Here is a 16,275-nt window from a genome sequence, read left to right on the forward strand (position 1 = left end):
CGTGCTGCAAGGATCATTCTACGGAAATTGATTTATCCTCTCTCAGCATTGGTCTTAGAGAGAATTATCTCGCAGCACAAATGACCCAACATCTAAATTACGGCAAGTAATATAGTGTTTTCTGTATCTTTTTTATTACCGTGAGCAATTTGCATCTTTATCACAATCTAAACAAATGTCAAGTTTCGATGTTCAGATGTAAACAGTATTGGACTGTGTTAACGTTTTTCGTCGGAAGCAAGAGGGAAGCTATTTGACGTCTTCATTTAAATTACAATGTTACAGCATTATGAGGATTTAAAACCTGGTTTATCTGTATACCAGAACATGCTATATATGACGAGTTATGCTGTTGATACTGTTTACTTATATTTTGGCATTGCACAAGGTCATTCGTTTCTCAGACTGTGTAGGACGTTTTTGAAAAAAACCCTGATTTATTTATTAATTGTCAACGTTTTTGTACAGTATGCTCTTAAACAATGCTGTTTCACTACTGTCCTGGTTTAGGGGAGAGTTGACCATTCACAAACTTGTTTAACTCAGCCACACTATTTATGTGCCTGTCCATATCATTGAACCTGTAGTTCATGGGTTGTCTTTGGTTCAATTCTGTCATTTTTGGTTTTCGAATTTTTTGTTTGTTATGGATCTGGCCGTTAGTTTCTCAATTGTATCCAATACATGAACAGGCGACAAGAATTACTTATTACAACCTTCACATACTATGGTTATATAACATATTGATATATATCTTTATTGAAAAATGTAAATTGTAAAAGTTCGAATGTTTGTTTATATATTTCTTTTTTTTCATAGTGATTAATATAATAACACAATGTTGACTGCTGTATCGCTATTGTTAACATTTAAACCTATTATGTCTGTTCATTTTGTTCACACATCATTGTCAATAGAATGGAATTGTATGCGACTGTCATACAAGTGAGAGGTTTAGCTAGCTATTAAACCAGGTTTAATCCACCTTTTTTCTACATAAGAAAATGGCTGTACTAAGTTAGGAATATGACAGCTTTTTAATTTTGCCATTTGACGAAGGACTTTATTAGTTCAGTATTTTTTATCAATATTTCTTTTTGATACAGAATAATTTAATACAATAATTTAGTAATTCATTTCTGGTTTGACTTAAAGCTTCTAATAATGACCAAAATATTGCCAAAGTTTCGTTATTTTCATGACTCATTTTGTTTTGTTGTATCTTGATAAAATGTTTCTAGTTTGCACTGTATATTCAAACAAAAAATGTATCGTTATCTGGATGAAATCGTGTCAAAATGACTACACATTTCCTAAAAAAATGTAAAGAAGAAAAAAAAGAAATGAAAAAAAGACTTCCCTCAGTTTTAGTTTGTTACCCCGATTTTGTTTTTGTCCATGGATTTATGAGTTTTAACAGCGGTATACTACTGTTGCCTTTATTTCGAATCACTGCAAACTATAACGACAAAATGTGGAAGAATATAATTAGAATATGCTTGTTCATAACTCGTTTCTCTTAATTCAATATCATACCTCTTATATTTTGTTTGATTTGTTACATTATATAGTGATGTTCTATATATAAAAAAAATTATCTTTTATTGCCATAATTTTCCATATGATACAGAAGGCGTTGTTACCTAAAATGTTATTCATTGGGAAGTGTTAGCGAACATCCGGTTTAATGATGGTTTATTAATTCATTTCAAAATCAAAAATGCAATTAAAATAGGAAAAAGATGATTTACGTGATTAAATTTCGCCATTTCGTTCCGTTTTAGCGACAGAATAATGACAAGAAAATCCAATGAGAGCATTAAGCGAACTTATGTTAATAAAATATAATAGATGACTTTTCATGTCTTCCTGAATCTCGGAGAAGTACATATAAAAGCCATTGTAATATGATCCTAATACATTCAGTCATATTAACTTCTTACAACCCTTTACATTTCAAGGACATTATTGAAATACTTGACATTAAGCTAACATATATTGGACATTATCGATGATCCAACTGTCTGAATAACTTTACTCGGCTCTTCATAAAATTGCATATCACGGCTTTTTGACGTCAAATACGTTAACCCGGCGTTAATAACTTTGACCCGAGCATATCACCGACATCACAACGGATAACCGACAGTGATAAGTTTAACCCGAACTAATCAAATCGTCTTCTGATTTGCTGATGTAAAATAATGCTTGTAGTCTTGTATTATCGCTATTGCAGAAATTGTTTATGGATGTTTTTTGAGTCTGTTAAAGTTCTCTATCTTCAATTTAACGCTGTCATTAACATACATTTACTTCAAAATCAACAGATTAATATCTGTTCACAATAGAACAAACATATTTTTCACTTTTTAAAAGTATTTTATTAAAACTAATAAATAAATCATCTTGTACAGCATACGATAGAAAACTAAACTTTTCTGTTATCTATATGTGATGATACAAATTTTAGATAATAAATTTGTCAAACAGCATGCGATATTGACTGTAGCGATGGTTAACAACATTGCACGATGTCATTTGTTCCATGCATAATGTATGACTGGTTCGTATTGACTCCTAGAAAGTACAAAAAACTGAAGAGTTATTTGCTCTATAGATTTCTTTAACTTCCTATCAGACTTTATTGTCATTACGTCTTATAAGGCAGTGTTCCATTGTTTAGATCATTGGCTTTGGTGTTTTCCAAACAGAACGATAACATTCTTGTAACAAATGTGGTATTGTTGGCAGATTTTTGTTTGTCACTTTCCATGATTTGGGGCCATTCAGAGAACCTGATATATGATAAAGGCATCTTTACATAGTTTAAATCCGTATGTAAACTTCAAGTTAAATTGTTATGTGTCATTGAGGTGTTTTATCATTGACATTTATCTCACATCTACCTTTATTTTATCATTTGAAAATAAATTTAAAAATAAAACCATGACAAAAATTAAAATCACTAAGTCCAGTTAAAATTCAAAACTGAAAGTCCCTAATCAAAGGGGTAAATCATAAGTTCAAACAAAGCAAACTAAACGATAACAACTATCATATTCCTGACTTGGTACAGACATTTGTTTACGTTGGAAATGAATGATTGAACCTGGTTTTATAGCTAGCTAAACCTTTCACTTGTATGAGAGTCGCATCAAACTCCAATATATTGACAACGATGCGTGAACAAAACAAACAGACATAATAGGTAAAATTGTAAAATACCATACAGCAGTCAACATGTTTATAATCTTAATCACTAAAAACACAAACAAATATGTAACAAAGAAGCTCAAAATGATATAAATTTGCCACAGTACAATAACACAATGGCGAGATGCATAAGTACAGAGCCACGTAATATATGTAATGACGAAACATTAAAAGGCATATAGACAAAGCACAAAGCAAAAAATGAAGGACAAGCAACAAACAAATTTTACGATAGCACAGTAACTGCATGTATAAAGTTCCAGAACTAGAAAAACACAGTAAAATGTTACTTTTCATGAGTAACATGGTACTGTTTTACCTTTTACTAGTTTTTCCGTGCGAGTTTTTGCGACCAACAAGTCACCAATTTATGCCGTCGGAGCTTAAAATACAATATTGTTATCTTCGTTATACTGAAACTGATAGAAAACAACGTTAAAACATAATTTGAAATCAGTTATACGTCGTCTGTGCATGCGCATACATTTTCATAGCATCAATTGTGAATTGATGCCATGAACATGAGTGACGTTATCCAATCAAAATAAACGTTACAAACGCTGTTGCATTAGAATACAACAAGATTATATAATAAAATTGCAAATATGCAAATTCCTATGTCGAATCAACAATATATCCGCATATAGGTGAATTGTAAATTTGTTTTGCCTTCTGTTCGTGTGCATTTGACTACTCTAAAATCCTTCGGGCTTTTAAGTATACAAATCGAAAGCGTAACTGTAGCATACTGTTGTTTAAAATGACGAAAAGTCGTAAAAAGCATATCAAAAATAGAAATAAGAATGAGAAAAGAATTAGTTGATGATTTTTCCGCATATAGAGAACAACTTTAACCTTGGATGCTAAATTCTCAGCTTAAATGAATTTTATATTACCTGCTTTCTAAAGTTTATGCCCAATTACTTCAAAAACTTGATGAATTCATTTCATCTTTTCCATTTCAGAACAATGTTTTTCTTTAGAATTACACAACATATGTTGTGATTATCCTCAAAAGGAAGCATTTAAAGACACTATCACGTTATTTCTACATCCAAGACTGAATTGTCCACAAATTTGAAATAATTTATATTTTCAATCTGCAGCTCAGATAAATAATTAAAACAAAAGGTCCAAAGTCACGTAGACCGTCATATGAGTTAATTATCTCGGACAAGTCTTCTGAAAAAGGAAGAAAATACCAAATGGAAAAATAAAAATTAATGAAAACGACAAAACCATGAAAATAATTACGAAAAGACGAAATACATCCTATAGAATAAGCAACACGAATACCACCAAAATAGGGGATGATGTCACGTGCTTGGGAAGAGAAGCATATCTTGCATCACGTGTGACTCTTATGATGTTGGATGTTTTTTTATAATGATTGATAAAAAGACAGTTCAATTTACCTTAAATTGTTCTGATTTCGTACTGTGCAACTACATATAATTATTTCTTGTACTAAATTTGAATAATTTGTTACATATAGATTCTTACACTGCAACAAGTGTATTACGATATTTCTCCACTCGAGACAGTTAAATTTTATTATTTAAAGCGCGAGGCTTGCCGAGCCCTTTAAATAATAAAATTTAACTGTCGAGAGTGGAGAAATATCGTAATACACGAGTTATAGTGTCGGAATCTGTTTCTCTAATGCTTTTTATCGTTCTTTTTCAAAGATTTTTAGAAACTTGTGTTCTTTATATGCGACGTCATCAGGCATTGTCGCCTTTTTTCATGTCGTCACAATAGGAAAATTCAGAAGAAAACAAAACATTTAGACGTCATAATCAAATTTCGACTAATCATTTGCCGAGAACAGATTTTTCACTAGTGAGGAGAAATATTTTAATCACACCAGTCAGGAAATGTGAAAATAGTACAAAAATTAGAGAAAATGTTTTCTCGTATTCAAATACTAGAAATTAGCGACAATGATCAAATAATAGTCAATCACAAATCAAATCATTAGTACTGCTTTGAATATTTAGATATATAGTTCTTGTTGTCAGCAAACCTATTACATTTGTAATCAAACAAAAACATATCACTTTACACTTCATTTGTAATGTCCATCTTTCTCAAGTGTAATTACATCCTTAACTACGGCGTCTAGTTATATTGATAATAGTAATCAAAATTTTGTGTCCGCAGATTTGCCGAACATTTTCTCATGTGGACACTTATTTTTGTCAATAACTATAACAGAGTAACATGACGTTTGTGCCACAGATAACTGACATAGGTAGTATCGATAATAAAATCCTAAAAAGAAATAATTGATTATTGACAGAATAGTTACGCATTTTTGAATACGGACTTTTACTTAGTAGATTAAAAGGCTTCTTATCAGTTGTCAGCATTATGATTGAGTGGTTTCCTCTAATATCTTATATTAAGATGAAAGGAATTTTTATGCAAATCATAGCAGCACGTTATATATCCTTAAAAGTAAGTCAGGCCCTGGGTAGTTACTGACAAAAAATTACATCCTTCATGTATTGATACACAGCAATCGATCGATTTCAACACGAAAAGTAGGGTACGGGTATTGGGAGTTTGGAAAAGAAAGTTTAGCAAATGGTAGAGTATAAAAAATACCGTTGTCTATAAAAGAATAGAATAATAAACACTGAGTAATATGAAGGAATAAAACAATTAGTTTATAACATATTTTTGGTTTTTTTTTGCTCATATAGCTCTTCATCTGTTTCTTTTTCTTTACGATATTTTTAGGTTCGTAAGTAAACAGACTGATGTCTGTGTCATTTTGGTCTTTTGTGGATAGTTGTCTCAATGGCAATCATACCACATCTTCTTTTTTATGAATTTATTAACTTAATTATTTGTTTTACAAATATGCCGGATACATCAAAATAACATATGGTATGCCTTTCAATGAGACAACTGACAACTACCACCAAACACCAAATGACGCAAGAGCGGTCGTTGGGAGAGAATTCTTTAAATTGTATGAAATAAAATAAAAAATAAGAAAAACGTTTGTTTAGAGTGATAGTAATTGATTTATAGACTGAATATGTTTATTGAAAGTATATAAGAAAAACAGGAAATCAGATTCACATAATAGTTTATTTTTCACCTTTCTCGTTTGCTTTAGAAATGAATAAATGTGTTAAATACCTATTTCTCGAAAATATATTTTTTGTTGTACAAGTACAAATCATTATTGTAAAATTCTCAAACTTATCAATATTTGCTCTCGTGAAATTCAGGTAGATAATAATTAAATGAAATATGTTTTGTATTTACAGTTTTGTCGTTGGTTGCAAGTGTTCTCTCCCTTACATTGATTGCTTATGACAGATTTTTTGGCATCGTGTTTGCATTGAGAGCCCATATGACGACAAGGCGAGCGAAAACATCATTGATATTCATTTGGATATGTTCGGCTGGAATTGCATCTCCAACACTTATAACAAGACAGCTTAAAGTTCGAGTTTGGTCCAACCACACAGAACAATGGTGCGACGATGTTTGGCCAACCATGACAGAAAATATAGGAAATATGACAATGTCATCAATGCCATCTAGGACAGCCTATTATGTGTCAGTATCTGTTATACTCTACTTCTTCCCAATGTTGATAATGACATTGGCGTACTCAATAATTATAATCAAACTCTGGTCTAGTACTATACCCGGTGAAAAGGTCGATAGGAGAATGGAAGCTCAATCTCGAACGAGAAAAAAGGTTAGTACAAAACTAATGAAGCCTAAAGAATAACGAAAATAACATCTTGCTAATAATATTTTAATGGCTAATGGATTTATTGGTTTTCTCATATCGGCAGATATGGGTAAATTCGAAAATTGTGTATTTGCCAGACAAGAATGCATAACAGCTAACCATCATCATTACTTTTGGTTATGAATTCCATTATATATCTGAAAACCAGAAAACAGGAATACCTTTAACAATATAAGAAAAAACTTATAAGTAGAATTATCTAAATATATTTCATGATATATGTTTATGTAACAACAATTAAAAAAAAATCGAAACAAAGCAAGACAAAAAGAATAAAGACGAAAAATAAAATAAAAACAGTTAGCAGACAGCAACAGATTGGAGCGCACAAACCCTAGTTAAAAATTCCTAATTTGTTAGGAGTTCCTGCTCCACTTGTAAGGTTCGTCGTGTTGCTCCTTTATCTTTTTATTCCAATGTTTAAATACATTAACTGTGTTCAGTTAAACTTTGCTTACTTTATTTGGTCATTTGGACTTTTCGACCGCACTGATGATGTTTTTGTTTTGTTGCTAGATGACACGCGCGTCCGGCGTACACAATTATAAGCCTGGTTTCTATTATTTGTTTATTGTTATTTATAAGAGTTGAATAGAGGTTCATAGCTTGTAATTGGTACGGCATGTTATTTACAAACGATATGCTTGAAAGAACCGTAATTTCAATGGTACAAAGCAAAGTTCTAGACATACATATCTATATTTTCAATTTCAATTCTTTAATTTCAAATGAAATTTTTATTTTTTATGTTTTGATTATATAATTGTTCATGTTTTATTGTATGGATATCTTCTAAGTTATTTGCAACGGTAGAAATTGTCGACCGCATATTTGATTTTATGTTAGGCAGTAGTTAAAGCAAAAAGTGGTTTAAGTAGAACAATTGGAGAAATTCCATGCCAACCTTCGGACAGTATCGTTACAGAATAATTTGTCAAAAATTACTCCAAATATATATTGTTAGTGATAACAATTTGTGGTATTCATGTGATTACCTCCAATTGGATTACGTCTGTTCAGTACATATATAATGAAGTTTGAATTGGATTGATTTTCCCATACCATTTAGAGAATTTAGATTGGAAAACCATTGTTAACTCTAATTGAATACTGTGATAGATTTGGAATGAAGCAAATATTGTTTGTTTGTACTAAGATGAACATCTGACATTCATCCAAGGACTACGTTAAGTGGTTTATAAGAAAGCATGTTTATAAGTTATCATGACTTTGCGTGTTTAACAGGACATCGATATTTAAACTTCGAAAATATAAAACCCAAAACAAGGTAGTGTTGGGTATACGACATCAAAACAGCAGACCTATGACATAGAAAAACGACTTTAATAGACACTTTATAACAAGGATTAAAAAATTGAGAATGGAAATAGGGAATATGTCAAAGAGGCAAAAACCCGACCAATTAGCAAATAACAGCAGAAGGTCATAAATGGGTCTTCAACGCAGCTCTTAAATTTCTGTTCTCTTTTATCTAATATTATTTGTACACACAACAGCTAACTATATTACTTAACTTCAGTCTAATGAATAGACTTCTGGATAAAGTTTAGTGACTTTATTATTGGCATACATAACAGGGTTCTTAACATGAATAAAGGCAAAAGAAGTTTATCGATGTTCAAAGCTCAGCATTTAACTACGTACAGAAAACTAAAGGCAACAAACAAATGGCAGGGAATTGGATAAACTCTAAAAGGAGCGAGATCAGATGAGCCGACAGCGTTATTGTCTCTTGCTTTGCATGCTTCATTCAGTATGCGAGTCTCTAATAAGTCATTTTGTAAAACACATAAACTGGATACAATGCGTAAAATTATCTAATATCAGATGACCACAATGGAATATAGCTATATAAGACCGCAAAAACAGGCCCATAGAGGGTATACATACCGTATCGGAAAAAAAATTGTAAATAGTGACCTCGAAACTTTTGTAGTGTCGATTTCATTCATGCACAAGGGAGATCAAATAAACAGGTCACATCACGACTTATGTTCGATAATTAATAAGAATCGTCGATTCAGAACTAAGGATTATGCTGGTTTTATTTGTTCAATGTGAATTTTCCTTTTGTATGTAGTTGCATCACAGTAGCACATGTTTATGGAGTATATATCGCGCAGTTGAAAAAATGTCCGTCTTGTTTTAACTTGCAAGTATTTAATGATAGGGTATTGTTGCATAAATAAGGATGTTTTGAAACCAGGTTTAATTAATGATACAGAAAGCTATGGGAAATGTTTATTACATGTAAAAGAGGGACGAAAGATACCAAAGGGACAGTACAACTCATAAATTGAAAAAAAGACAGACAACGCCATGGCTAAAAATGAAAAATACAAACAAACAAACAATAGTACACATGACACAACATAGAAAACTAAAGAATAAACAACACGAACCCCACCAAAAACTAGGGGTGATCTCAGGTGCTCCGGAAGGGTAAACAGATCCTGCTCCACATGTGGTACCCGTCGTGTTGCTAAGGTAGCAATAAACAGTTAGGAAAAAATACTAAAATTTGCCCTTATGAATTTAACCATCCCCTTTTCATTGCTTTCTTGCAATATCAAGCTTACTGTTTGTGTCATATATGGGCATATGTATGTAATCAAAATCTTCCATAGATTTTATATCCAGTATATAAAATGGTAAAATATAATTTCTTTTTGGTGTATCCATGGCAACAATCTGCATTTATTTGTTATAAAATATTGCAAAAGGGGGGGGGGGGAGATGTCACATATTTCCCCAAAATTTGGCTAAAAGTAGAATTTCAATCGCTTGAAGTAATACCTTTTCTGAGACTGTGTATATATATCAATTAGCAAATCAAATGAAAATCATATGTCTTTAATCTCATTTTTTTGTAAAATTTCGTCAAAAACTTCGTGTAGAAAAAGAGTGTTTGTAAACAGTACATTAATTTCTGGACCGATGGCCGGTCTAGCTATGAAAATACGGATTGTCAAACAGAAAACAGCCCATAAAACATGTAAAAAATAATCTTGGTGCTCTTATAAACCATCTTTGAAGGCTAAATTAGCACTCATCTGTCTAAAAATGAATTTTATTACACAATAACTTTCCTTTTTGAAAAATCCACAGGGGCCAAAATGCGAAACTAAACTCCTAACTGTGTATTGCTACCTAATGTGATAACAAATCCGGTAAATAGTCTAATTCGGTAGGTCACATTCATGTAAGGAAAGGGAATTGTAGTTACGACGTAAGAAACATATCCGATATCATTTGTGAAACGGTTATTCCATAACGGTCAACTAACTAAAGGTGTCCATGAATATATGGGGCGCGATGAATTCACATTTGTTATCGTCCGCTGATTAATGTTGTTCTCAAATCTTATTTTATATATTAAGTTTTGTACTAGAAGAGTTCTACCAACTGACCCTTCCACAATTTGTGACTACACGGAACGAATTACAATTTTTATCATATTTAAAAAATAATGAAGGATATTAGATTACACTATCGGTACTGTGAATGATTGTAATAAAATTTAAATGATATGTAGGGTTAGTGAGTGTTTTAATTACTGCTGAAGACAATTCTGACAGGGAATTAATCAGTTCACAACATGTCCACAAAAAGTACACTGGAGGGTGAAAGCCGGAAAATAGTTGATATATTTCTGCCTTTGATAAATTCCATTAGTATTTTCATAAACGGAGAACGAGTTTAATCATTTTATTTTGAGTCACTGCACGGAGAATGATGGTATCTTGAAAAAAAAACCATTTTCTTGGTAGGAATTCTTTCTAAATCAGAATTAAAATAAAAGATTTTATAAATGTCTAACAGTGACATCAAATATCAAAGATTGTTCATTACTATGATGGTTAGAAATCAGGTCTTTGAACTGCTGTCTTGAAATTGTTGATAAGTGAAATATATGTTATCAATGGTATCCATTTGGTATTTGAAAGACAAACTAATAAAAACTAAAATGTAATATCTATGTTTATATGTATTAATAGGGAGATATGGTATGATTGCTAACCAGACAATCTCCAACAGACTACAACGAAGAAGCTTTAAGCAACAATATATTATGAATACGGTCGTTTTTGAAAATTGTTTTTTTCAATAAGATTATGAGACAAATCATTTTCAAATAAACAGATACATATTGGTCTGTTTCCAGCGAAAGCTGACAATCGTATATGCAAATTGCATATTGCGCGATCAGAGAATGGTCGACTATACCAATAAGACTTGTTTTGTGAGTGGTTTTAGATCGTCCAAGCGGAACTTGAATATGCTGAACCTATTTCACTTGGTATAAAAACGAAACGAATTTTAATGACCTAAGCTGAGATTAAATTAACCATTAGAATAAGAACAATAATTTTAAAATAGGATTAACATAGTTTATTAATTATTATGAGTCGGTTTTTTTAATCTATGAACATTCTTCACATTCTTTAAAGATTAGTTATGAAAATATTTTTACTTTGCTATAAAAGGGGTTGCATGGCCACAATAGTTCATCATACAGTACGCGATGTTAGCTGAAAAATCTAGTGAAGGCACCGGGTCAACCGGGGGGATAGCTAGATCGGCTAAGAGAAAACAATGTCAAATCAATAGAAGATAAATACCAAGCTAAACTAGAAGTCGAAAGGGCATCAAAACCCAAGTCAGAAATTGCACGCAGTTATGGTGTTCCTGCAAATACACTATCCACTTGGATAAAAAAAAGCTAATAAAATTAAAGAAGCTTACCAGCAAAGTAGTTTTGCCCCTGAAAGAAAACGTATGAGAACTGCAACTTATGAAAATGTTGAACACGCCTTACTTAAATGGTTTACTAGTGTAAGAGATCTCAGGTCCAATGCTAACAACAAAAGCAGAAGAATTTGCAAAAATATTAGATCACCCAGAATCTAAATGCAGCAATGGTTCAATTTGGCTTGATCGTTTTAGAGATCGCCACAACATCACATTTAAAAAAAATTGTGGAGAGGCAAAATCTGTTGATGTTAATAGTGAAGCTATGAACGGATGGGTAACAGAACTGAAAGGCATAATGGCTGAGTTTACACCAGATAACATTTTCAATGCTGACGAGACTAGGCTATTTTATAAATTGTTGCCAGAAAAGCTTTAGAGTTCAAAAGTATAGATTACAGTGGTGGTAAACGAAGTAAAGAGAGATTAACTGTTATTGTGTGTACAAACATGTCTGGTTCCGAGAAAGTCGAAATACTAGTCATTGGTAAACCCAAGGTGCTTTAAAAATGTCAAAACGCTACCAACACAGTATGAGGCAAATACAAAAAGCATGGATGACATCAGAAATCTTTACCAACTGGTTAATAAAGCTTGAAAAGAAATATTTACGGCAGCAATGATAAGTATCAATGATAATTGACAACTGCCCTGCTCATCCTCACGTTAAAGGCTTGAAAAGTATTAAGCTTGTTTTCTTGCCACCTAATACAACCAGTAAGACACAACTCTAGCTGTGACCAATGTATCATTCAGTATCTAAAAGTTCACTTCCGCAAAAGGGTCCTAATGAAACAGATAGCATGTGCCGAGAGTAAAACAGAGTTCAGTCTAACTGTCCTAGATGCACTCCGATTTCTTCAACGAGCTTGGTTCTCAGACGACGACGACGATGATATTCCACTAGCCCGTCCTGCAGGAATTAATTTCACAGAATACGCCAACACCGACAATGATATTCCAACAACTGAGCCACTAACAGACGACGATATTATCAACGAGATAACTTCGAGTATGAAAGAAACAGAAGAAGACAGTGACGAAGAAGATACGATCACGATAGAAAAACCCGTTCCGAGCTTGTCTGTCATGGTTGAGATAACTGATACACATCAGTCATACTTTGAAGCTCAGAACGATACAGAAGAATTGCTTTCACTACCCATCAAGATCAACAACTATTTCACCAGAAAACACCTTAAAAGAAAGTTGAACGCAAAGCAGACGACCCTAATAAGAGATCTTTCAGGACTTGTTTCGTTTCGCGAGTGATTCCATAATTTATAGTGACTGACCTTTGTAAATATTTGTGTATTGATTTTATTTGTGAATGTTGAATCTGTACTTGTGTGTTTAATTATTATGATGGAATTTATGAATAGCTAGTGCTTACCTTTCAAAATTAGTAGTGCTTGTCTTTTGTCTTTTATGAAAATAAATATAAGCTTTCTTACCTGATAATTTATTTGCTCAGTAAAGAATAAACTACGTTAACTGTGTTTACATTATTATTTATAGAAAGAAAAAATACGGAACATAATAAACAGTATCTAGTTTACAGAAATCACATATTGGTATTTCATACATTTCAAATATATGACGTCACACTCGACCTTGGATGAGTCGAACCTCAGATGTGTCGAAAACTTTCGTCTGGTCCCTGCGACTTCGACACAACGAGGTTAGACTCATCCGAGGTCGAGTATATATAATTCAAGACACAAACGGGAATAGAAAAAAAACAAAAAAAGGAAAATAAGATATTACCAATTTACAACAAATTAGTATCAAACATTTGTCAAATGTCATTTCCTTTATATAAGTGTCCATAGCATTTTCTGCAAGTAATAACAATCTACCAGCGTTTGACGACCTTTGAAAATCTTGCATAAATGCGAATATTAAATACCAAATTCTATTGGCAAAACTGGAATACATCCATAGGCTTCACATAACATATTATGAAAACAACAGTTATAATAATGCGCTGTCTTGTTATTTCATTATACAACATCAAAACTCACAATTGGATGATTCCATGCATGTGGATATTTTCTATCAACCCGCAATAAATTTGGGAGAAAGGACTTTTTGTCATGGACATAAAACGGTTAAAGATTGAAACTAAAAAATATGGTCATATTAAACGTTGTTTGGAGAAATCAGATGATTCTCCCGAACTTCTACTCTTTGATTCAGTTAGTGTACGTATATATATAGCAGGATATACACATTATTTACTCGGAGCATTTCATTAACAAATCACTGACCACTCTTTAAAAGTGCGAATAGCCCCAGGCAATCAATGCCAATACCATCTAAGTTTGAAATAATGCGAACAATGCTAGGCAAGGAATAGTCTCAGAGTGGAGGTGTTTTTTATATTTTTTTATATTGCTCTTTCCAAATTGATTAATTAAGCGCCCATAAACACATTTTGTTTATTTTCTTTTGTTACCTATTCTGCCATCGGACTTCTCTTAAACTAAGTTTTCTGTGAGTACTATTGTGCGTTTGTTTTTTTCTATATTGGCTAGAGGTATAGGGGTAGGGTCTAAAAAAACATGTTTAACCCCGCCGCATTTTGACGCCTGTCACAAGTCAGGAGCCTCTGGCCTTTGTTAGTCTTGTATGATTTTTAAATTTAGTTTCTTGTGTATAATTCGGAGTTCAGTATGATGTCCATAATCACTGAAATAGTTTATTGTATACATATTTGTTTAAGGGCCAGCTGAAGTACGCTTCCGGGTGCGGGAGTTTCTCGCTGTATTGAAGACCCATAGGTGGCTTTCGGCTGTTGTCTGCTCTATGGTCGGATTGTTTTCTCTTTGACAGATTCTTCATTTCCATTTTTAAATTTTAACCCTGTTTCTTCAGGAGAATGTACTTCAGTGGTTGTTTTTTTCGCTTATATCTGTCATATTTGTTTTTGGTTAGTTGTTTTGCCGGGCATCTTTATATTAACGTTTAGATTGTTTCACATTTTGTTTTGTAGTTGCCTTTTATATTGATATATTATTTGTTTTGTTCATTATTAAAGGTCATACGGTGAACTATAGTTGATGACAATCACATCAGTAAGACTCTGGTTGATATTCGTCTTATTGACAACCAAAGCATAATTATGGCCATATTTTTATTCAGCACGACCAAACAAGCAATTTGCTATTAATTACAGTGAACGTTTTTCAAACATAATATGTAAAACAAAGGAACCGTTCCTTTTACGTACAGATCCCTTGTTAAATATTTGTCATTTATTTGCAAGTCGTATTGATAAGCAACAAAAAAAAACCCGTACAAAAAAGTAAACTAGATTCCATTAAAAAACCTAAGGACACCAACAACCTTTATTAATTTAAGTTTAGTTTTAAAACAACACCCAAGACCTATGACTAAGCGACTAATTGACATAGTTAGACGCAAATGCAATTGCACATTTTTGAAATCATTCCTCCGAGATCTAATCAACTGCATTTACGCTGAATAATTGAAACTATCAGATTTAAATTCGCAATCAAACTCTCATGACGGACGACATGAAGTCAATATCAGATTTTATTTTATTGCAAGGAAAGTTATCTTTGCTGTTTTGTTTATCATAAGTCAATTTACAGTCATTGTGATTGTTGGAGGTAATGTTTGCTCTAACATATGGTTACATCCATGGCAATAGAAACATTTATGTATCACTAAATAGTACTTAATGACCGACTACATGTATCAATTTGACAGAAACATAAGAAGACTGCTCTTGCTATTGTGGACGCTGACTTTTGTCTGTGTTTGTTTTCGATTGCTATTTTAACACAACAGATTTTCAAATCGTGTACATCAGGTTTTAATCTACGTTTCCTATCCATAGCATTTTCTGAACCAATTGCCAGTAATATTATTGTATTGCTGTTTAAAAAGTCATTCAGAATGACTGTTTCTGAACCGAAACGTAAAAAAAAAAAAAGAATTCAGGTCTCATAACTCTTATTACATTTTATGGAAAACTACGACCACAGATTCATGACAAATATTGATTTCGACTATAATCCTTTCCATGCTTTTACATTATGCTTAGCTAATGTTTTTCTTGAAAAACATGTTTGCTGCTAGCAAAACCTTACTGATGAGTCGTTTTTAAACGAAATGCGCGTCTGGCGTAAATACAAAATTTAATCCTGGTATCTATGATGAGTTTATTTTCTAAACGATCTACTTTATTATCACAAATCGAATTAAAACTGCATTTAAACTGAATAAAAACCACTGAAAAAACAGTCGTATATTACGATAAATGTGATTTGAACGATTTTATTATTTTACATAATATTTCTATAACCTGATCACAACGCACTATTTGAAAAATCTTTATTAAACCCGTCCGATCACACTTTATAAATGGTATATAGACTGATATAAATACCCTACTGTCAATATTTAACCGACTACAAATAGTTATTTACGTGTTAAAATAATACGTTTGCTGAGAAAACGGGAATCAAAATGACGAAAAA

At 32.3% G+C, this 16,275-nt stretch overlaps 1 protein-coding gene across 1 annotated transcript in view; it reads left to right on the forward strand.

Moving 5' to 3' along the window:
* LOC139487550 (substance-P receptor-like) overlaps positions 1–16,275 on the forward strand; it is a 48,879-nt gene that overhangs the window by 23,093 nt on the left and 9,511 nt on the right. The window contains exon 2 of the mRNA XM_071272432.1: positions 6,498–6,937. Within this exon, the coding sequence (XP_071128533.1) occupies positions 6,498–6,937 (440 nt within the window). The remainder of the gene's footprint in view (positions 1–6,497; positions 6,938–16,275) is intronic.

The sequence above is a fragment of the Mytilus edulis genome, chromosome 9 (assembly GCF_963676685.1).
Source record: "Mytilus edulis chromosome 9, xbMytEdul2.2, whole genome shotgun sequence".
Classification (NCBI taxonomy): domain Eukaryota; kingdom Metazoa; phylum Mollusca; class Bivalvia; order Mytilida; family Mytilidae; genus Mytilus; species Mytilus edulis.